The 22,027-nt window shown below is 33.2% G+C and overlaps 2 protein-coding genes across 4 annotated transcripts; one reads left to right on the top strand and one right to left on the bottom strand.

The window, feature by feature from the left end:
• The first annotated feature begins 7,565 nt into the window (after nt 1–7,565).
• Nucleotides 7,566–12,302, top strand: LOC140867710 (cysteine synthase). 3 transcript variants are annotated; one of them, XM_073272763.1, is made up of 11 exons: nt 7,566–7,668; nt 8,165–8,218; nt 8,390–8,499; nt 8,649–8,706; nt 9,332–9,595; nt 9,837–9,974; nt 10,107–10,158; nt 10,749–10,828; nt 10,949–11,008; nt 11,138–11,218; nt 11,935–12,302. In XM_073272763.1, the coding sequence occupies exons 2-11, from the start codon at nt 8,186–8,188 to the stop codon at nt 12,025–12,027; spliced, it is 969 nt and encodes a 322-aa protein (XP_073128864.1). In that variant the 5' UTR covers nt 7,566–7,668; nt 8,165–8,185; the 3' UTR covers nt 12,028–12,302. The 3 variants fall into 3 exon arrangements, with proteins under 3 accessions (XP_073128864.1, XP_073128868.1, XP_073128875.1); XM_073272767.1 differs by lacking the exon at nt 7,566–7,668 and adding an exon at nt 7,883–7,944; XM_073272774.1 differs by lacking the exon at nt 7,566–7,668 and adding an exon at nt 8,000–8,022.
• A 2,895-nt stretch (nt 12,303–15,197) lies between these two features.
• Nucleotides 15,198–16,280, bottom strand: LOC140875876 (probable glutathione S-transferase). The gene is made up of 2 exons (XM_073279699.1): nt 15,950–16,280; nt 15,198–15,678 (listed from the first exon to the last, which is right to left on the bottom strand). The coding sequence occupies exons 1-2, from the start codon at nt 16,259–16,261 to the stop codon at nt 15,319–15,321; spliced, it is 672 nt and encodes a 223-aa protein (XP_073135800.1). The 5' UTR covers nt 16,262–16,280; the 3' UTR covers nt 15,198–15,318.
• Nucleotides 16,281–22,027: the final 5,747 nt, after the last annotated feature.

The raw sequence follows: 22,027 nt of genomic DNA, 5'->3' as shown, positions 1-22,027 counted from the left end.
TTAATATATAATTTCATGTTATTATATAAAAGGTTGTCTATGACACTAACCTTATAATAACGTGATATGATATATTATTGTGTATTTATATACTAACCATATTTGTATAATCTCATGTTATTATATAAAAGGTTGTCTACGACACCGATCTTATAATAATGTGATATGATATACTATACCTGACTTTATACTAACTATATTGGTATAATTTCACAACATTATATAAAAAGCTGTCTACGACACTGACCTTATAATAATGTGATATGATATACATAATTATTTAATTATGATTATCATTATATGCATTACATGATTATCACGAATTTTTATTCAACACATACTCAATTTTTTCTTTACCCCCAACGGTCACAAACGGTAACAAAACGACTAGTTTTTGCCCTATAAATATGTTCACTCAAACTCATTTTCAATCACACCAAATTCATTCTTTCTCTCAAAATATTTTATCCTCGGTTTTTTCGAAGATGGAGATGATGACATTTATAAGGATATTTTTCATAACGACTATGATCATCATGCTCACGAGTCTTTTACTCACCAGCGATTTTCCAACACATATTTTTTCTCTATTTGTATACGCACTTGTAATTTACGTTCTTCCATTATTTTGTATTGTCATATTTATGGAAATTAACTAATAAAATGCATTGTTATTTTCTAGTACCACCATGTCGAACTTGGCGAAACTCGAATTCATTGCACTTGATATAACCGGAAAGAATTATATGCCATGGACCCTCGATGTAGAAATGCATCTCGAGTCATTGGGTCTTAACGAAACTATCAAAGAAAATAACATATCATCCTCACAAGATAAAGCAAAAGCGATGATATTTTTACGCAGACATCTTGATGAGGGGTTGAAATGTGAATATTTGACCAAAAAAGACCCAATGATTTTGTGGAAAGGGTTAAAAGAACGTTTTGAGCATATACGGGAAGTTATACTTCCGACCGCACGAGATGAATGGAATACTTTAAGATTCCAAGATTTTAAAAAGGTGAGTGATTATAATTCTGCGATGTATCGAATTGTCTCACAGCTGAAATTTTGTGGGCATAATATTACTGAGATGGAAATGCTTGCTTGAAAAGACATTTTCCACATTCCACGCATCAAATATAACTCTACAACAGCAATATAGAGTGCGTGGATTTTCAAGATACTCAGAACTCATCGCATGTTTACTCGTGGCGGAAAAGAATAATGAATTGCTCATGAGAAATCATCAGTCCAGACCTACTGGTTCAACGGCATTTCCTGAAGCAAATGTCGTAAGTAAAAATGAAAACCAAAATCAAAGATATAGACAAGATTTTGGTCGAGGTCGTGGACGAGGACGTGGGCGTGGACGTGGGCGTAGAAATGATCGCGGTCGTGGTCGAGGCCGTGGATTTGAAAATAAAAGAGATAGTTATTTCAATAACTCATCTCAAAGAAACGTCACGAACCACCCACAAAAGAGGCAGCATGATAATACGGGTGAAAATGAAAATCATCCAAAAAGAACTGAGAGTGTTTGTTATAGATGTGGCACTCCAGGACATTGGTCAAGAACTTGTCGAGCCCCTGAGCATCTGTGTAAGCTCTATAAAGATTCAATAAAGGGGAAAGAAAAAGAGACCAATTTTACTGAAAACATTGACCATGCAAGTGGTTCAATGAATTTAGATGCTGCCTACTTTTTGAATGATTTCGAAGATATTGATTAAATATACTGGTGGGAAAAGAATGTAACAATGTAATTTTTATTTTATAAAACATATTATATTTTGCATGTATTGTTTGCATGTATCTTTCTTAATTCATTTTATTGCATATTGTTTTTGAAGATCATTATGGAAAATGCTATGATCAAAGATGGAAATAATGCACTGGAAGTTTGCATACCAGATAGTGGTACAACGCACACTATCCTCAGAAATGAAAAATATTTCTTGGAATTAAAACCAACAAAAACAATGGTGAATACAATATCAGGTCCTGTAGACTTGATTGAAGGATGTGGCAAAGCACAATTTTTGTTACCTAATGGTACAAAATTTTTGATAAATAGTGCTTTATATTCACCACGATCACAAAGAAATTTGTTGAGTTTTAATGATATATATTCTCATGATTATGATACGGAAACAATAACCGAAGGAAATGAGAAATATATGTGTCTTACTACATATAAATCAGGAAAGAAATATGTAGTTGAGAAATTATCAATGCTCCCTACTGGATTGCATTATACACATATAAGTCCAATCGAATCAAATATGGTTATTGGAAATTCTTCAATACTAACAAATTAGCATGATCGATTGGGACATCCTGGTTCAATAATGATGCGAAGGATTATAGAAAATACAAGTGGTCATCCACTGAAAGACCAGAAGATCTTTCAGAATAATAAGTTTCAGTGTAAGGCATGTTCTCTGGGGAAACTTATTATAAGACCATCACCAGCTAAAATCCAAAAGGAATCACCCATATTTCTTGAACGTATTCAAGGTGATATTTGTGGGCCAATTCATCCACCATGTGGACCATTTCGATACTTTATGGTATTGATCGATGCCTCTAGCAGATGGTCACATGTATGTTTATTGTCCACTCGGAATGTGACATTTGCAAAATTGATGGCTCAAATAATAAAATTGCGGAATCAATTTCCCGAATATACGATCAAGAAAATAAGACTTGATAATGCTGGAGAATTTACTTCCCAGACTTTTAACGACTATTGTATGTCGATGGGAATTACTGTTGAACATCCTGTAGCTCATGTTCATACACAAAATGGATTAGCTGAATCATTGATTAAACGTCTGCAGTTGATTGCTAGACCAATGATTATGAGAACGAAACTCCCTATTTCTATATGGGGACATGCAATTTTACATGCTGCTGCATTGATTCGCATCAGGCCAAGTGCATATCATAAACACTCCCCATTGCAGCTTATATTTGGCAAAGAACCAGATATTTCTCATTTGAGAATTTTTGGATGTATGGTGTATGTGCCTATTGCACCACCTCAAAGAACAAAAATGGGACCTCAAAGAAAGAATGGTATTTATATCGACTATGATAGTCCATCAATCATTAGATATCTTGAGGCTCAGACAGGCGATGTGTTTACAGCACGGTTTGCTGATTGTCATTTTGATGAAAATAACTTCCCAATGTTAGGGGGAGAAAAGAAACACATCGAAAAAAAAATCACATGGTATGTACCATCATTATTACATTTGGATCCTAGAACTAAACAATGTGATAAAGATGTACAGCAAATTGTGCATTTGCAAAGAATAGCAAATCAAATGCCAGATGCATTTGTAGACACAAAAGGGGTAACAAAATCATATATACCTGCTGTAAATGCCCCTGCTCGAGTTGAAATTCCAAAAAAACAAAATGAAGACATTCATGATGTCATAAAACGCCTGAAGCGTGGAAGGCCAATCGGTTCAAAGGATAAAAATCCTCGGAAAAGAAAATACATAGAGAAAAATGATGATCAGAAAATAGAAAATGGTGTTCCAGAAGAAACACACGATGATGAAAATATTCTGTCAGAACCACAAACTGACGAGAATCATGAAATCTCTATCAATTATATTAATACTGGAAAAATATGGAACCGAAAGAATGTACAAGATATTGATGAGATATTTTCGTACAATGTGGCATGTGACATCGTAAATGAAGATAATGAACCAAAATCTTTTGGTGAATGCAAAACTCGAAAGGATTGGTCAAAATGGAAAGATGCCATCCAGGTTGAATTAAATTCGCTAAATAAACGTAGTGTTTTTGGACCTATAGTCCTTACACCTAAAGGTGTTAAACCTGTTGGGTACAAATGGGTTTTTATTCGAAAGAGAAATGAGAAAAATGAAATAGTGAGATATAAAGCTCGACTTGTTGCACAAGGTTTTTCTCAAAGACCTGAAATTGATTATGAAGAAACATATTCTCCTGTTATGGATGCAATTACGTTTCGGTATTTGATCAGTTTAGCAGTGTCTGAAAACTTGGACATGCATCTAATGGATGTTGTTACAGCTTATTTATACGGATCACTTGATAGTGATATATACATGAAAATCCCTGAAGGATTTAAGATGCTAGAAGCACAAAGTTCAGAACCCAGAGAATTTTATTCTGTGAAATTACAAAGATCATTGTATGGGTTAAAGCAATCCGGCCGAATGTGGTATAATCGGCTAAGTGAACACTTGATGAAAAAGGGATATGTAAATGATCCAATATGCCCTTGTGTTTTCATCAAGAAAACAACATCGGGATGCGTGATTATTGTTGTATATGTTGATGATTTAAACATCATTGGAACGAATAAAGAAATTCAAGAAGTGATGTTATACTTGAAGGAAGAATTTGAAATGAAAGACCTTGGAAAAACCAAGTATTGTCTTGGTTTACAAATTGAACAAAAAGAATGTGGAATTTTTGTTCACCAGTCTAATTATACAGAGAAGGTCCTTAAACGTTTCAATATGGATCAATCAAATCCTTTAAGTACTCCAATGGTTGTCAGATCATTGAATATAGAAAAGGATCCATTTCGTCCATGTGAAGATGATGAAGTTGTTCTTGGTCCTGAAGTACCATATCTAAGTGCCATTGGTGCCCTTATGTATCTTGCAAATTGCACTAGACCAGACATATCTTTTGCAGTAAATTTATTGGCAAGATTCAGTTCATGTCCAACGAAGAGGCACTGGAACGGAATTAAACATATATTCCGTTATTTACGAGGAACGACGGATTTGGGACTTTTGTATCCAAAAGATACAAATCAAAGAATAATTGGTTATGCTGATGCTGGATACTTATCTGATCCACATAAGGCACGTTCCCAAACCGGATATGTATTTACTCGTGGAGGCACTGCAATCTCTTGGCGATCACAGAAACAAACACTTGTTACAACTTCATCAAATCATGCCGAGATTATTGCACTACATGAAGCAAGCCGTGAATGTGTCTGGCTTAAATCAATGACTCGGCATATCCAAACTTCTTGCGGATTATCAGTGGACAAGAATCCAATCACACTGTATGAAGATAATGCCGCATGTGTTGCCCAAATGAAAGAAGGATACATCAAAAGTGACAGAACTAAACATATTCCTCCTAAATTCTTTGCATACACTCAAGAGCTGGAGAAGAATAAAGATATTGATATCTGTTACATTCAATCAAGTGAGAACTCATCCGATCTCTTCACAAAGGCACTTCCCACGGCGATATTCAGAAAACACATTTATAATATTGGGATGCGCAATCTACGAAATATGTGAAGAATCATTCATGTTGACATCAGGGGGAGTTTACGTGGCTGCACTCTTTTTTTCTTACTATGGTTTTTGTCCCAATGGATTTTTCCTAGTAAGGTTTTTAACGAGGCAGTATACAACACGTAATGGAGATAGTCATTCTATCATGATCATCATCACAAGGGGGAGTGTTGAAAATATATATAAATATATATTATTATTTATTGTTGAATGTTGAAGGTTGAAAGTTGAAAATTGAGTTGTAAAATATTGAAAATTAGTGTGTGATGATGTAATTAATGATGTATTAATTTTTGACTAATCTCCAATTGAGATCTATAAATAGGTCTCTCCATTTGTGTAGAAAAACACAATTGTGAAGAGAGAAAAATTTTATAAAGTGTAGAATTTGATAAATTTTGAGTTTTTAGTTTTTACCGTAAATTTTTACTTTTTCACAACAGTATTTTATATGATTTTAAAAGTACATATTAATTTTGTATATTGTGTTGTAACGATGAAAATATCCCCAATATAATAAATATTGAGAAAAGCCAATCCATGGAGTTGAAAACAAGAGGAGGAAAATTTGCTCAATATAATGTGTTTGGGTGCTCTTTGTCATTTTGTTGGTCATAATAATAATTCAAGTATGGAATATGAAGGCACATAAAATTAGGACCGGCGTGACTGTATGAGTCACATCCAGTAGAGGGATAATATTTTTTAAAACAAAAAACATATTAAATTATACATTTGGATTATTTTTAAAGTATATTATATATCCAGTCAAATTACACTAAATTAATCTTTAATGTGATAAAAAAATATCAACTTTTCGGAAAAGTATGAAGGAATGAGACGAGACAATTGCTAATATATACATACATATAATCATATCTTTTTGAGAAAATATCTTCGTTTTAGGATATCACCCTTTTGAGTTTTGAGGACGTGAAAGGACAGAATTTATAGATCTTTTTTGTTATCTTGAAATTTTGATACCACACTGTTAGATGGAATGAAAACCGAGTACAAATAAAATATAAAATGCGAAATAAAATTAGTAAAATAATACGAGCTAGTTAGTTGATCGATCTATCTCACGAGTATCATTTTATCATTTTCAAATAATTTTCACCGATACCAAAAGAGTTCATTTAGGTAGTGTTTGAAAGAGCTTCTGGGAAGCTTTCTCAGCTTTTTATTAACAAAATTTCAAAAATTTTGAAATTTTGTGAAGAAAAAGCTGAGAAGTACTTCCTAATATTTTTGAAATTTTGTGAAAAAAAGCTGAGAACTGCTTCTTAACAGCACTGTCAAACACTAACTTAATTTTTTTTAAAAAAAAATTAAAAATCCATTTTTATTTTCACCAGAAAGTCATGATAACGAAGGTCAGCAACAAAACAAGCATGTGACTTCCACCTATCAATTTGTAGGGGACATTGAAATAATCTTTTTGTATTTGGGCCCAATTCAAGGCAATATTCATTGGATTATTAAAAATATATAAGTAAATTCAGTTCTTATTTATTTAATTACGAAAAATCTCAATTTCCCCCCTTTCTTGGCATTGTTTTGAATATAATTCCTATTTTACTGAAAAGATTAACAAATAGCCACAGAAGCCTATATTTTTTGCACTAATTCGCCCGGATAGGTTTATTAGTTTTTTTTAGTGACCATCTTATTTCAATTCTTTTGAAATCAACAATAATTTTTAATAAAAATAAGATTAAAAATTGAAAAGAGTAAATAACATATTAGGAAGAAATAAGGTCTGAATTTCGTTTTTCCCCATAAAAACAGAATGAAAGTTGATTCTAACTGTTTGTTCCTTTTATGTTAAATAAGTGAACATTATAATCTTTATAATAACTATGTTTCTTTAAACGATAGATAAGAATTTATTTTCTTTTTGAAAATTTATATATTTTTTATACAACGAAATATGTCTAATCAATACAGTGAATTGATGATGTCAAAGTTACAATTGATTTTTTAAAATTTGGACGATAAGTTTTTTTATAATTAGGTTTCGAGATTTATACTCTATCCAAAATTTAGGAACTTGACGTTAGATGAACACGAACTTTAATGATATGGCTACTAATATAAAAGTTTTTAAGTTTAGAGTGTAATGATAAATAATAGAAGGTCCGGGGGGGAAAATGAGTTTTTCTCTAATTATTATATTATTATCAAATAATCATTGAGATTAACGTGCTATAAACAAGAACAAATCCACCCTTGAATTTCTATTTCTATTTCTACTATATAAATACAGCGGTGAGTTCTTACAAAGTCATTTCCTGTAACTTGTCAAACAATTCGCATTTCCGCTAAGAAAAGGTATTTATTGCTTTGATTTTCCTTTTGATTTCTTGGTGGTACTCGGGAATGGTTTATCGATAATGTAATTTACTGTGAAAATGAAATTTTTGAGCATTTGCTGCAAGAAAATTTGATTAACCGTTAATTTTGGGTCGAGTTGTTGACTGAATCTTGTGGGGTACAAATAATTGTGTGAAAAGAGTTCTTTTTTTAAAATTTTTTTTTTTGAAATAATAATTTCGCTAGTGATTCATCGGTGATTATGGCTGTAGTTGGTGAAAAGACCGAAAGCTGGTGAATCGTCTTTTTTTTCCCCTTCGAAATTTTACTGGAATTTGATGATATAATTCTTTTGTTGCTGTTTGATTTTGGGTATGAATTGGCGTTGTGTGATGATTTTGATATACTTGCTTTCTGTTCATATTTCGATTGTTTCACATTTTTGACATTTTGAATAGTACAATTTTGTTATTAGAATCTGAAGGGAATTAAATTCTTTGGTATCTGATTGCAGATTTGATATTGATAAGCAATTATGGCGAATGGAATTGCAAAGGATGTTACCGAAGTAAGTTCTGCTCAAAATTCAAATCAATAGTCGTCTGTTTATGGTTTGAATTTGACTTGGATTAAATTTTCATTTTTTCTTTGTTCGATGTGTTCCAAGTTGTATTTTTTTTCAAAAAAAATGGAAAAAGGAAGAAGTTAACTCTGGTTCACTTTGTGACTTATGTTGTAGTTGATTGGTAAAACCCCATTGGTATACTTGAACAATGTTGTTGATGGCTGCGTTGGACGTGTTGCCGCTAAGCTGGAAACCATGGAGCCATGCTCTAGTGTTAAGGACAGGTAGACTTGATTAATAATTAATATTAATAATATTATAAATGTTCAAGACTTGAATTTGTATGATCATTATTCCATTACTCCGTAGTATCGAAGCACACTTTGGAGTGTAGAATAACATTTTTTTAACTACAATGTTTTTAATCACACAGGATTGGTTACAGTATGATCACAGATGCTGAAAAACAAGGCCTCATTACACCAGGGGAGGTATTCACATCTGTTGTCATCCTCTATAGTAAATTTTTTTCTGAAAGTAGGCAATGATATGTTCTCTGATCGTGTGTTTAAGTTATGAACAGATATTGGATTCAATTGTACAAACAGTGCAGTAAAAGTTTATTCTTGCGTAGTGAAAAACTAGCACCCTATCGGCAGTGGTTCTTTATTAAGTTTGCTCTAGTCCATTTCTTTATTTCATTATGTTCAACTACTTTAGAAATGCTCTGTGAATTTTTGCTGATCTTGTTAATAGTACAATTGCATTGAAACAAGTTTTTTTCTTATTGTTCGTTTTATTTTCACTTTGATCAACAAAATTTTGGATCCAAACAAACAGGTAGATCTAGTAAGTGAAGCGAGCGGGTTAGAGGGGATGAGAGGTGGCAAAGTAACCTGACTAGTGGATTTGTTTTGGGAGGGGGAATTTTTTTTTAATTTTATTTTTTAAATTTACACAAGAATTTCCAACCCTCCCCACCTCACCTCACCCCGCTCCAGATCTTCCTCTTCAAAAAAGTTTGCAATGATTGTGGACAAAGCAAGAATACTGCTTATTTTATTTTTATGAGTTTTGCGACATTCTGAAGATCATTATTCTCTATTTTTGCTGAAGAGTGTCCTCATTGAACCTACAAGTGGTAACACTGGCATAGGCTTGGCATTCATGGCAGCAGCTAAGGGTTACAAGCTTATAATTACCATGCCTGCTTCCATGAGTCTTGAGCGGAGAATTATCCTTCGTGCTTTTGGTGCCGAGCTGGTGCTCACAGATCCCGCTAAGGGAATGAAAGGTGCTGTTCAAAAGGCTGAAGAGATACGGGATAAGACACCCAATTCCTTCATCCTTCAACAATTTGAAAATCCTGCCAACCCAAAGGTAGTTTAGTTTAACCTCCATTATCATAATTTCAGGTGGACCCAGCGAGTGTGGTAGGTCAATTGTTGCCTCTTATTTTTATATGATAAAGTGTTATTTATAATTTATGATGAAAATTTATGGTTGTTTTCTGATATCAATTTTTCTACTTTTTATATTAGCTACATGAACCCTGAAGAATTTTGAATGAAGTTATTGCTGGTTGAAAGAATTTATTGACACACATGAAATATATATGTAGATACACTACGAAACTACTGGGCCTGAAGTCTGGAAAGGGACCGGCGGAAAGATTGATGGATTTGTTTCTGGAATAGGAACAGGTGGCACTATTACTGGTGCTGGAAAATTCCTTAAAGAACAAAATTCCGCCATAAAGGTTGACTTGAGGGCTCTCGAGTACTTAAATTAATTTTAATACTGGACCATTGTGATTGTTGATTTGTTTCTTCTGTTTAATCTAACTCACAAGCTAATTGGTTTTTATTCATCCCTCTATATTGTTGTGTAGCTCTATGGAGTAGAACCAGTTGAAAGTGCGATTCTTTCTGGAGGAAAGCCCGGTGAGTGCTGTTGATGATTTAAATTGTGCTTGATACATTTATATTTCTTGTTTATTCCCCTTTATTTGAACACCAGCAATTTTCTGTTCCTGCTTTTTTTTTTTTTTCCCCCAAAATGATAGTGATTATTATATTATGCCAATCAGTAACCATTCTATTGTGATTCTTTGTGTGACCTCAATATTTGGAAACTCTCTGTCAGTTGTGTTTTCTTTCAGATCGTTCTTGTCTTTGTATGCGAAAGTTGAATTTATTATTTCTTCATCGATTAAGTCCGTTTAGGGAGAGGATTTTTTTATAACCAGACAAAAGTAAAACAACTTCCATATTTGTTTTCCAAATTAAGTACTGAGAATAATCAGATGACAGCCTTGGTATTTTATTTTATTTTATTGCAAACTCTGTTTTTTGGGAAAAAATTTATATATTTGTTTGATTTTCCATTCTGCTTTCATGAGCGACCAAACAAACATGGGATTTCATTTTTTTTTTTTGCATCTCTGTTACCTTGCATTTTGTGGTGAACTATAAAATTTCTTGAAATGTACGAGTTTATCCACCTGACAAATGAACTATGTGTAATTCTCAAGGTCCACACAAGATCCAAGGGATTGGTGCTGGTTTCGTCCCTGGTGTTCTGAATGTTGATATCATTGACGAAGTCATTCAAGTAAGACTCATTTTTCTTCTAAATTTTTCAACAATCTGATTAGTGAAGTATACGATGATCATGGTTTACTTCAATAAATCATTGAGATTCATGCAATATCAAATTGCGGATTTATTCCAGGTTTCAAGTGATGAGGCTATAGAGATGGCAAAGCTTCTTGCATTGAAAGAGGGGTTATTGGTGAGTTTAACCTGCTTTAGTCACCATATGAGTAGTATGACATGTTCAATGATTTCAAATTTTAATTTTTTTTAAAAATATTCACCTCACCCTCTTAATGCGCATATCTGATGTGTTCTATTTCTGCAGGTTGGAATATCATCTGGTGCTGCAGCAGTTGCTGCTATTAAGCTTGCAAAGCGTCCAGAGAATGCTGGAAAGCTCTTTGTAGTAAGTCTTTCCCCCCCTCATTTTGTGTGGATAGTTGGGGGAACTGTGAATTCTCGAACAGAAGAAAAAATGTAACGTAATAGTTTGTTGATTATTGTGTGTGGCTAAATCTAGGAACACATCAATTATCTTAATCACACGATCCAATCATGGTAATGATACGGCTGAGAGTATCATAGGAAGTAACAATTTCTGAGGGGCGTCAAAACAATAATATCAAATGGCATGATTTGATTGTAAAGGCCACCAAAGGCTCATGTAATGAACTAAAGTTGTTGATTACGGAATCCAAAAGCACCTACCAATGTGCAGGATTCGTGGTTAGAATCATAGTTGTAGTTTTGAGGACTTCTTGATGTCGAATTCTGTTTGCTGTTTGTTAACTTGGTTGATCAAAAGCTTTCTAATCGTTGTTCCCAAAACTGAGGTCAATTTCTGTTGCTTTATTTCTTTCTCCGTGTGTTAATCGGATTGCTCTTGCATTGGGATGCTAGCAGATTTACTACTTAGTATAGAAGAACCAGTATCTGGAAAGGCCAGGTTTTGATGATATTGTTGAAGAATTGCCGACAGTTATTTTGAATTTTGCGACTTGTTTTATTATATTTTCATTTTCTAAATTATGGCAAGTGGGATTTGCGTAAACTAGTCTAAATTCCAGTTTGATATCAAATGTGCTGATGCACACATCTGACAATCAACTTGGTTGGATTCAGGTCATCTTCCCGAGCTTTGGCGAACGATATCTTTCTTCCGTGCTCTTTGAATCAGTCAGACGAGAGGCAGAGAGCTTGACTTTCGAACCCTGATCAAGGTTTCCAAATTCATCCCCTGTTTGCGACATCCTGAAACTTCAGAGAATCTCGAGGGATAATTCTTGCTTCTTTCGAATTAGAGAATTTTAATCAATGGTATTGTTCATCCGTTTTGTGGCTCATATCATGTTGCCTTGCCATTGTAAACTCTTCAAGAATCTGGCATTATTTCCATTTCAATGCTCCTGTCCGGGGTTTTAGTGTGTTTCCAATAAACTGCCTGTGTTTTCCGAATGTTTTTTATACACAAGTCTCATGGTATTTATACACACTGAAAAAGTTTCCAACTTCTGTTGATGTCTGATGGTAGCTACTACAGTTTACACGATGCGAATCACAATATAACTATATATTCATATTGGGTAGGATAGACCCAATATTCGAAATAAGGCGACAAAAACGAACCCAGGTGAGTGACATTTAAAATTTTCTCTGCCTCTCTCCGTCCCCTCAGTTCGGTCCACCCGCCCTCCGTACGCCTTGGATAGCCCTATATCTATTCATATTCTAGGTCTGAATAGTTTCTGGTGGATCATGTAGTACAAAAATTAATTTGGGATGAATCTTTGTGTTAGTTGTAGTATGTTCAAGTTCTTTTCCATGTCCAGAGGCAAAGATGAAGCCAAAACAAAGGGATCAGGGATGCTATCTTTTGCTTGAAATAAAAACATAGAATATTAAATCAACTTGAATAGAGTGAGTTATCTATGATTATTTATTATGTTGATAATAATATCCATATGTTAAACTTTTGACTTTTATGTTATGTAAATTTAAAAATCAATAATGTATGTACAGATTTGTGATAAGCGGTTCGGTTTTACATCAGTCAAGCCAGTTTTCTACAATATAATGTTTGATTTTTAACAAACAGAAAATAAGAGGAACCATCCTCAATTAATTTGAAGAGGCGACGTTTAATACTATCTAATATTTTGTTAGTTTTTTCGTATTTATATTAGTATTTCAATTATTATTTTTTATCAAACAGAAAATAAGAGGAACCATCCTCAATAATATTTCAAATATTAATTTTTTTTGTCTTATGACGTTTTATAATACAAATTATTCATCAAATGAAAATATAATTAATTTTTACTCTCAATATTAACGTGCCAAACCAAACATAGTGTCTTATATTGATCAAATATTAACTCTCTTGTGCAACGATATTATGGATTTATATTCGTGAGATGAGTCGACTCAATTTTTAAGTATACTTAGTCTTTACGTATAATGAAAATAATATTTTCGATATAAAAATTAAAAAAATTTACTCAAATTAGCATAAATATACAATATATTTTCATTTTTGAAATCATACGAGAGGCTCGAGGGTGATAGCCTGCTTGCGCTACTTAGAGAGTGTTTTGTAGAGTTTTTGCTTATTTAAAAGTGATTCTTGTAGAGATTATTTTGAAGCTGTTGAGAAGCTAAAGTAGAGAGTGTTTGTAAATAGAAGTGTTAGGATATCAAATATCTAAGTTTTAGTGTTTGACAAAATGTACTTCAGACATCAACTTGATGTATAAACAATTGGAAGCAGTTTGAGAAGAAGAAGAAGAAGAAGAAGAAGAAGAAGAAGAAGAGAGAGCAGATCAGAAGAAGTATGAAGAAGAGCAGAAGCAAAAGAGCAGATCAGCAGATGCTCTCCATGAACCACTTAAAGCTATTAACCAAAAGTTTCTAGTACACTCATTAGACTTAGATATACGCAGCCAAAGTGTATCTTCATGCAGTGAAATAAAAGACAAAAAAAGGCTAGTTATTGACGGATGCATTTAAATCAAAGATGACCGTTATCTTGCATTTATAAATAGATATCACAGCCAAACAGAATAACTGTTCGGCTCCCAAGAACTCACAATCACTTACAACTTATCAAAGAACTATTGAACACTTTCAATTGTTCATATCCACAGAAGAAGAGTTCAAACGCTTATATAGAATATCATACAGAAGCCGAAGAACACCAGCACACGCATCAAGTCTATCAGATCTTTTAGGATCATATTGTGCTAAGTGTTAAGTTGTAAAAATGTTGTATTTGTAACAGTTGAAGTAATGCAAACCTCTGTAACCTGATTTCAGCAAAGGGCTGAAATCAATAGAGTAACTAGGAGTCTCAGCAGTTGATAGTGGGATAAGTCTTAGCTGAGGTGGGCCATTGTGTCAAAGTCTTCTAATGATACCTTCTGGAAACAGAAGAAAGGGTGATATAGGAGCAGTTAAGTCTCCGAATATTCACAAACATATTCTTGTGTTGTTAATTTTCTGCTGAACACACACACACAACCAGTAGAGCCAGTTGATGCAAGTTCAATCTCTCAGTTTACCTTATTCCGTACAACCATATATTTGTTGGTTGACTATAAGAGATCTAAGAGAAAAGAGAGTTCAGCGGCTAACACTACTGAACTCACTAGTAGCAGTCAGCTACTGCTTCATGCAACAAGTTCTAGAACAGTAGCAACTCATTACTCGTTGTACCTCAGCAGCAGTAGCTCATCGATCCTGACAAGAAGTTTAAAACTAATACAAGCTAAAATTTGAGTGCTTGGAGAATAATTGCTTACAAACTTAATTTTTATTTAAATGACAACCATACCCTTAAACTATATAAAATTGATCTCTTTTAATTATTTAAATTTTAACACTCACACCATAAAAAATGTGTGTATATGACCATTATTACATTATGAATTTTATATCAAAAATAATTTATTTTTTATAACATGAATGCTTGAAAAAATATATAAGATTAATAAAAATAAAAATATAAAAAATGACAAAAATATAAGAAAATCGACTCTCGTATGATTCTAATACACAAGATATATACAAAAATATTTATGAAAATGCAATATATTTTTCAAAAAAATAAATGCTTATAATAAAATATGATTGAAATTTTATAAATATTATTAGAAACTATTAAAACTCATATACAAATAAAATTTAACAATGTCATTTATTAAGCGTATAAATGTTAACTTGTAATTTTAGACCATAAAAAAAAAAGCGAAAGCAAAAAAAAACATCAAATTTGTGCTTCTTGTTTTTGGGTAAAAATTGTAAAAGCTAAAATAAAATTTAACGTACTACTAGAATCTAAGAGTCACTTCATAAAAGTTATACCAAACACTCCCTTAATCCGGATAAAACTAAAATCTAAAACAGGCTAACTGCAACTACAATTACAATCCCAATTTATGAAATATGAGAAGATAAAAAGAAGGGCGTAGTTGACTCATCAAAGCATATATAGAATATAGATGACCAAAGTTATTCAGTTCGGGCTTTTTTGACTGCTTCATAATGAGCATTGTATTTGCCAGTCAACCTGTCTTTGGGAGGCAAATTTTCTTTCACGAAACTATCATTATTGAACACATCGATCCATTCGCATAAGTTGGGAAACTTGTATTTGTCCAAAATTTGAAATCCCACACATTCTTCCATAACTTTTAACCAACAGGCAATGAAACCGGCGGCGATATCGACTAGCCCAAGAGTGTCGCCTCCGAAAAATTTCTTGCCCTCAACTTCACCGTCGAGTATCTTAAGCAGTTCGTTCGCCTCCTTTTTCGCATTCTCTTGCTCGTCTCCTTCGCTCCAATAAGCTCTCCGAATTGTAGGTATGCACTAGTAGTAAATATAATGTCATATCTAAGTTTGAGCCGATATAGAAACAGTACCAATCGCTCATACTACAGCTAAATCAGTAAGAAAACAAGGGCAATATACGATATAGAGTTCTTTTCGTTCACCTTCCTTATAGTTAATACATTTGACACTTATATCCCTTATCCGAGTACAAAAATAATAATGATAGTAGAGAATCCGAGTACAAAAATAATGATAGTAGAGACATATGTTGATATATATAAAAGAAAGTTAAAGGATATTGCAATACCATTTCATCAATAAACTTAGCCCAGAATCTAGCCATGGCTCTCTCGTAAGGATCTTTTGGGAGAATAGGAGGCCCTATATCCCAAGTGTCCTCTATATATTCAAGAATCACCAAAGATTCAGCTATTGGCTTGCCTTTGTGCACCAAAACAGGCACTTTTTTGTGCACTGGGTTGTATTTTAGAAGCGAAGGGGACTTGTTTTTTTTGTCCTCCTCAAAATATTCATACTCGATCCCCTTCAATTTTAGAGCCATTTCGACCCTTCTGCTGAAGGGGCTGCCCCAAAGTCCGAACAACTTCACTTCTGCCATTTTTTCTTTTTTGGTAATTGTTTTGTTGTGTGTGTTTTATCTAGGTTGTGTATGGTTTATTTATACAGGGAAGTTGAATTGTTTATGAAACGTTACACCCACTGATATATGAGAAGTCAACTCGTTTTTTATGTACATATATTTTTTTAAAAAAAATTGTGATGTGTGTGTGGGTTATTTATAATCGAGGGAAGATGACTTGCTCCATAAAACATTACATGAACTAATTATTATATTCAACTCATTTTTGTCCATGTACATGTATTATATGCGTCACAACTTATATATTTTTTTTTTTGGAAATCTTATGGTGTTTTTTTTAAAAAAAAATTAGAGGTGTCGCTGTTTTGAAAGAATACTTTTAACGGGTATGTGATCCAATCCGATTGGGTCGAGCAGTTTGTAAAAAATGTTTTAAGTTTACAAGGTAGAACTTTGAGAGTGTTTGGCTAAACTTATTAAAAATAGCTTATAAGTTTTAGGAGCTTATAAACTGTCAGATCTTATTTTAAAAATAAGTTGTTAAAGTGTTTGGATGAACTTATATTAAACAACTTAAAGACGTTCATGTGTTTGGTATTATAAGATCTTTTTATTGTCGAAATTAACAAAAAGGGTAAAACACTATAAAAGTAATTTAAATAGTAATATATATAAAAAATAATTTTAAATTTATCATAAATGTTAATAAAATATATAATGATAATATGAAAAAGTAAAATATCAAAATAAGATATTTTTTTAAAAAATTAAAGGTGACCTTACTTTTTTTAAAACAGCTTATAAGCTGTCAAACAACTTATTTTGACAGCTTATAATTGTTTGGCAAAAAATTTTCCAAACAAATTTAAAAAGCTTATAAGCTTTGAAATAACTTATAAGCTGTTTTCAAGAGCTTATAAGCTCTCCCAAACACCCTCTTAATCAGCGGTTATCGGTAATTACTGATTTGCTTAGCGTTAAGTCAATACTCTTTAAAAAAAGAAGACTAAAAACAAACAAAAAAAACAACTTAACTTACACAATTAACCCAAAATTGAATAGTTACAAGATAAAAACACAAACGAGCAAACTTATTAGATGATTTTTGTTATTTTCTTGAATAACGATTCAAAAATTGCCCCAATATATATTATGGACTATATAACTTTTCTGTTACCTCAAACTATCAAAATACATCCAAATTAAAATAATTTGAAATGAGAAAAATATACCAAGCGATCGTATCAAACATAGAGTCGTCAATTTGGTTGACTTGGACCTAACTCACTTCAAAAGCTAGCTCAAGAGGGGAGGTTTGCCCTTGTCTATATAAAGAGCTCACAGGTTATTTAGCCAACCGATGTGGGACACAAAATATACCAACACACCTCTCTTACACCCAGGAATGAAACAACTGGAGCATGGATATGTTAACGGGTGGTCAACTATGGGATGAGTGAGGCCAACTATGGGTCGTCCAACACATAACAGTGGAACCCGAGCTTTGATATCAGTTAAGAAATGAAATTTAGACCTAACTCAACCTCAAAAGCTAGCTCAAGAGGGAAGGTTTGCTCTTGTCTATATATTAAACTCCCAGGTTATTTACTCAACCGATGTGGGACAAACTTAACACACCAACACACACATCGCATGCCAAGGAATGAAACGACTAGAGCGTGGAGACATTAACGGGTGGTCCAACTATGGGACGGGTGAGACCAACTATGGACGGCTATTTACCCAACCGATGTAGGACAAATTTAACACACTTCGGGTCCAGCCCCCACACAATTTAAGTGGATTGGCTTGAAAATTTTTCAACCCATTTAAAGAAAGCCAACCCACGTAGGTCGTGGGCCTAGGCGGCTAGTCCGAGGCGAGCTTGGGTTGGTCCACAGGGCCTGAAAAAAAAATGTTGCATTATGGATTTATGGTGATATATATATTTTTTAATTAAAATTGTGATTTTTTTATTAATTACTTTATATAAAATGTATACGTGTAAATCAATGATTATAAATTTTATTGATATTTTTTATAAATATTATATATGATAAGAAAATTTTAATTAATTACATGATTTTTTTAGTTTTCTTTATTTTTTGTTATTTTTTGTGAGCCGACCTGCCTAATCCGTAATCCATTTTGGGTTGGGAATTTTCAGTCCGTCGAGATTGTGGGTCCCGTCTTGTAATAAGAGAAACTTAATTACACTAGCGGAAGCGTGTACAATCATTGAATTTACACAAATACTAGTCAAAATACTAATACAATCACAGAAACTCGTGTCTTCACAATCTTGCTAATCCAATATTTTTTTTTTTCATAATATCAATCCTATTCGAGATCCTGTAATCTTGTATCTGGAATCTACAATATATAGAAAAAAAATAGAGGTTAAGTCTTTAATTAAAAACTTAGCGAGGGAATGAATTGACTTTATACATTTATAACAAGACAAATAATATATCAGTACAATATTTCAATATAAGATGTCATGAATCAATAATAACGTATCAGTACGACGTATCTGTCAAGTGAAATGTAGTGACTGCTTAGGATTCTGACGTGATTATCGTAGGCTAAAAAGGTGGTTCTTATCAATATTCGGTGTGGTATTTTTCCCCACGTACTCAAGTAGGATCCATAAAATCGATCATTTACGAGTCAAGGTGAACTCACATTTTCGAACCGAAGTCATGTTGTTTAATGGACTAGCAATCCGATATGGCTTACGAGTCAAGGTGAACTCACATTTTCGAACCGAAGTCATGTTTTTTAATGGACTAGCAATCCGATACGGCTCAGTCTATGCTGGCAGACGGGCACACTCACATTTTTGAACCGAAGTCATGTTGTTTAATGGACTAGCAATCCGATATGGCTCAGTCTATGCTGGCAGACGGGCACTGCCCGGTCTGCCAGCATCAACGGCCCGAATCACGTGACAAATCAAATCATTTGATCTGTTGTGTGATCCGGGCCGTTGGATCCCCATCCGGGCACTGTCCGGGTGAGGTAGCATAAGCTGAGCAATCTGGCACATAGAACGTTGTCCGGGATCAATTCATTCAATCTTTCATTCATTCAGTCAGTAGCCAATCGGTAATCAGTCAGGAACCAATAACAAATCAGAGATCAAATATGCATGACAATATGATAAATGAATTTGACATGCACAATATGATGTAGTATATATATATAAATTTATATATATATATATATACATATATGTATGTGTGTTTGTGTGAATAAATTGGTACTTTATGAATTTTATTGTAGATTCTAGGTCAAATGCCAAAATAGCCATAATTGAAGAAATCGGTTGTAAACCTCACCTCAATAACTTACTGTTCATGTTCAGTCTATGAGCCCAAGCCATTGCAAATTTTTATAAACATAATTTGAGTGGTTTTACACTGGTTAGTACTGAGAGTGGATGTTAGGACTTTTTAAAACTCATTTTTAGACAAAACATGTATCGGAAAGTTTTGATTAAAATTTTAAAAATTCATAACAATTAAAATACAAGTCCAAAAATCACCATACTTAAAAACAATGCAGAAAGCTTCGGCCACCGAGAGCCGCCGCATCGGGGCTTGTGGCAGTGCGTGGCCGGAATTTGGCAGGTAGATGTAATTTCTGATTATCTAACACTTTCATGTCGAATAATTTTGAAATTCCCGACCGATTTTGCACAGATTTTGAAAAACCAGAATGATGATCAAGCTATTTTTGGGCTTGAAACACAATACTTTCGGAAACATTTTGGATGATCTGTCGACATATTTTAAAACTAAAAAACATTTTAAACAACTTTTGTGTTGAAACCGAAGTGAAATTCATTAAAAAAATGAGAAAAACAAGCAAGAACTAGTTACCTTAAAGCTGATTTTCTGGAAATTCTCTAGAAATTGTTCTTCATGAACTTGAATTTCTTGGAATGATTTGGATCACTATTTTGATACACCTCCAAAACAATATTGTTTCTAGGTAGGAAAGGTTTGTTGTGGAAACTTTTGAGAATTTTTGGACAAGGTTTGAATATTTTCTCCTATTTTTCCCTTTATTTTCTTCTCATTTTCTACTCTACTCGACTCTTCAACTTATACTCTCTAAACTCACGAAATTTCTCTTAAATGTATGAAATTAAATCTTCCAAAGGTCTCTATTTATATGAAAGTTCTCATCCCTTTGATCCATTGTAAGATAGACACATTTTGATACTCATGATGTGGTTATATTTTCCTATATTTATTTGTGTTAATTTGTATGATTAGGAGAATTTGCATTGATTAAATTTATTTTATAGTTTCTAATCATTATTTGTGTTTTGATATAGGAAAATAGAAAAATGGTACAAAAGAATTGAAGAAAAGAAGCAAAGAAAGAATATGGAGTAGAGCGGTTCGTTAGTGCTGTTAACGAATAGCTCTACCCAACAACTCTAACGAACAACCCTTGAGGAGTGCTATCGCTCTAATGAAGGGCTCTACCTGTAGCAAAGGAAGGAAAGGATTGAGAAGCGCGTTGGAGCTTGTGAAGGGCTCTTGGGAAAGAAGAAGTGAAGCGTTATTGAAGAAGAAAGGAGCGCGATAGTGCTTGTGAGAAGCGCTTGGCATATCGTTGTTGTGCCTTTAAGAAGCGCGATAACGCTAGGATGGTATGTGAGAAGAGTTTTCGAGCAGAAAAGTTTTCGCTCGATCGGTAACTTTTTACCGATCGAGCGGGAGAAGATGTGAAAATAAGAATTTTGAGACACAGAATATCTCGCTCGATCCGCATATTTTCACCGATCGAGCGAGCAAGACGTGCTTTTCGGAAATTATATTTTAATTAGGAAACTTTCTTTGGAAGAACTCTATACTTTAAATAACTCTTAGAACCCGATTTTTAATCATCTTTTGACGGCTGAAGAGTGGAGAATAGGTCTTAGCGGCTAGGTTTTATCTTCCTTATTCTTAGATTCAATTTCTTCTTCAATTCTTCTAAGTTTTAGTTCTTGTTAGAGAAAGACGAATCCTTGAAGTTTATTTATCTTGTGATATTTTGATTTTCATCATTTAGTTTTTATTTGAGTATCATGATTTGTTTGGGATTGATTGATATGCTTGTATATTTGATTGTTGGCTTGATCACCTGATAATTTTCTCATACAATCTAAAGCTAAATTAAATATCAAATCCGTAATTGTTTGATCCCTCTAATTTGCGAAGCAACTGCGATTAATAATTTCCGCTTGTGAATTTGTTAATTCGTAGGAACATATCTTGACTAGATTAAATACAACCGCTTGTTCTTGTGTTGTTTAGCTTCATCAATTTCACTAGTTTGAATGCTACCTTGGATTTAAATCTTAATCGCTTGTATTTTGGTTAATTCATTGGTAAGGGTTAATTTAGAACGCTTGTGTCTAATTAACTAAAATTAATGTGAGATAAGAATTAAGTTTTCAATGATGAATATTCAATTGTTAATTAATTATTTTTAGAGAATCGATGATCGAGTGAATAACTTCAAGGGTGTAATCGACCGATACCAAGACTCGTTAATTAATTGTTTTTCCATAATTTTAATTCTTGCATGCTAGTGATAAAATTTATTTAATTTGCTTTTAATTATTAGTAGTTAATTTCAAAATCTCAAAATCCACTTTTTATTTATTTTCAGTATTTTTAAAAACACGATAAATTTTGCTTTCCTCGTGGTAATGATCTCTGCTCTCGCTACTACATGTTTATTTAGTTAATCTGAGTTGGGTTAATTTGGACGCGATACGAC

The sequence above is a fragment of the Henckelia pumila genome, chromosome 1 (genome assembly GCF_033568475.1).
Source record: "Henckelia pumila isolate YLH828 chromosome 1, ASM3356847v2, whole genome shotgun sequence".
Lineage (NCBI taxonomy): Eukaryota > Viridiplantae > Streptophyta > Magnoliopsida > Lamiales > Gesneriaceae > Henckelia > Henckelia pumila.
This window is presented reverse-complemented; position numbering and strand designations above follow the sequence as displayed.

Excerpts from the sequence above, each read along its gene's own strand:
- LOC140867710 (XM_073272763.1), top strand. The coding sequence starts at position 8,186 with ATGGCGAATGGAATTGCAAAGGATGTTACCGAA. Across the intron at positions 8,707-9,331 it reads GCCTCATTACACCAGGGGAG|AGTGTCCTCATTGAACCTAC; the intron begins GTATTCACATCT and ends TTTTTGCTGAAG. Across the intron at positions 9,975-10,106 it reads AACAAAATTCCGCCATAAAG|CTCTATGGAGTAGAACCAGT; the intron begins GTTGACTTGAGG and ends ATTGTTGTGTAG.
- LOC140875876 (XM_073279699.1), bottom strand. The coding sequence starts at position 16,261 with ATGGCAGAAGTGAAGTTGTTCGGACTTTGGGGCAGCCCCTTCAGCAGA. Across the intron at positions 15,679-15,949 it reads CTAAGTTTATTGATGAAATG|TGCATACCTACAATTCGGAG; the intron begins GTATTGCAATAT and ends ATTTACTACTAG.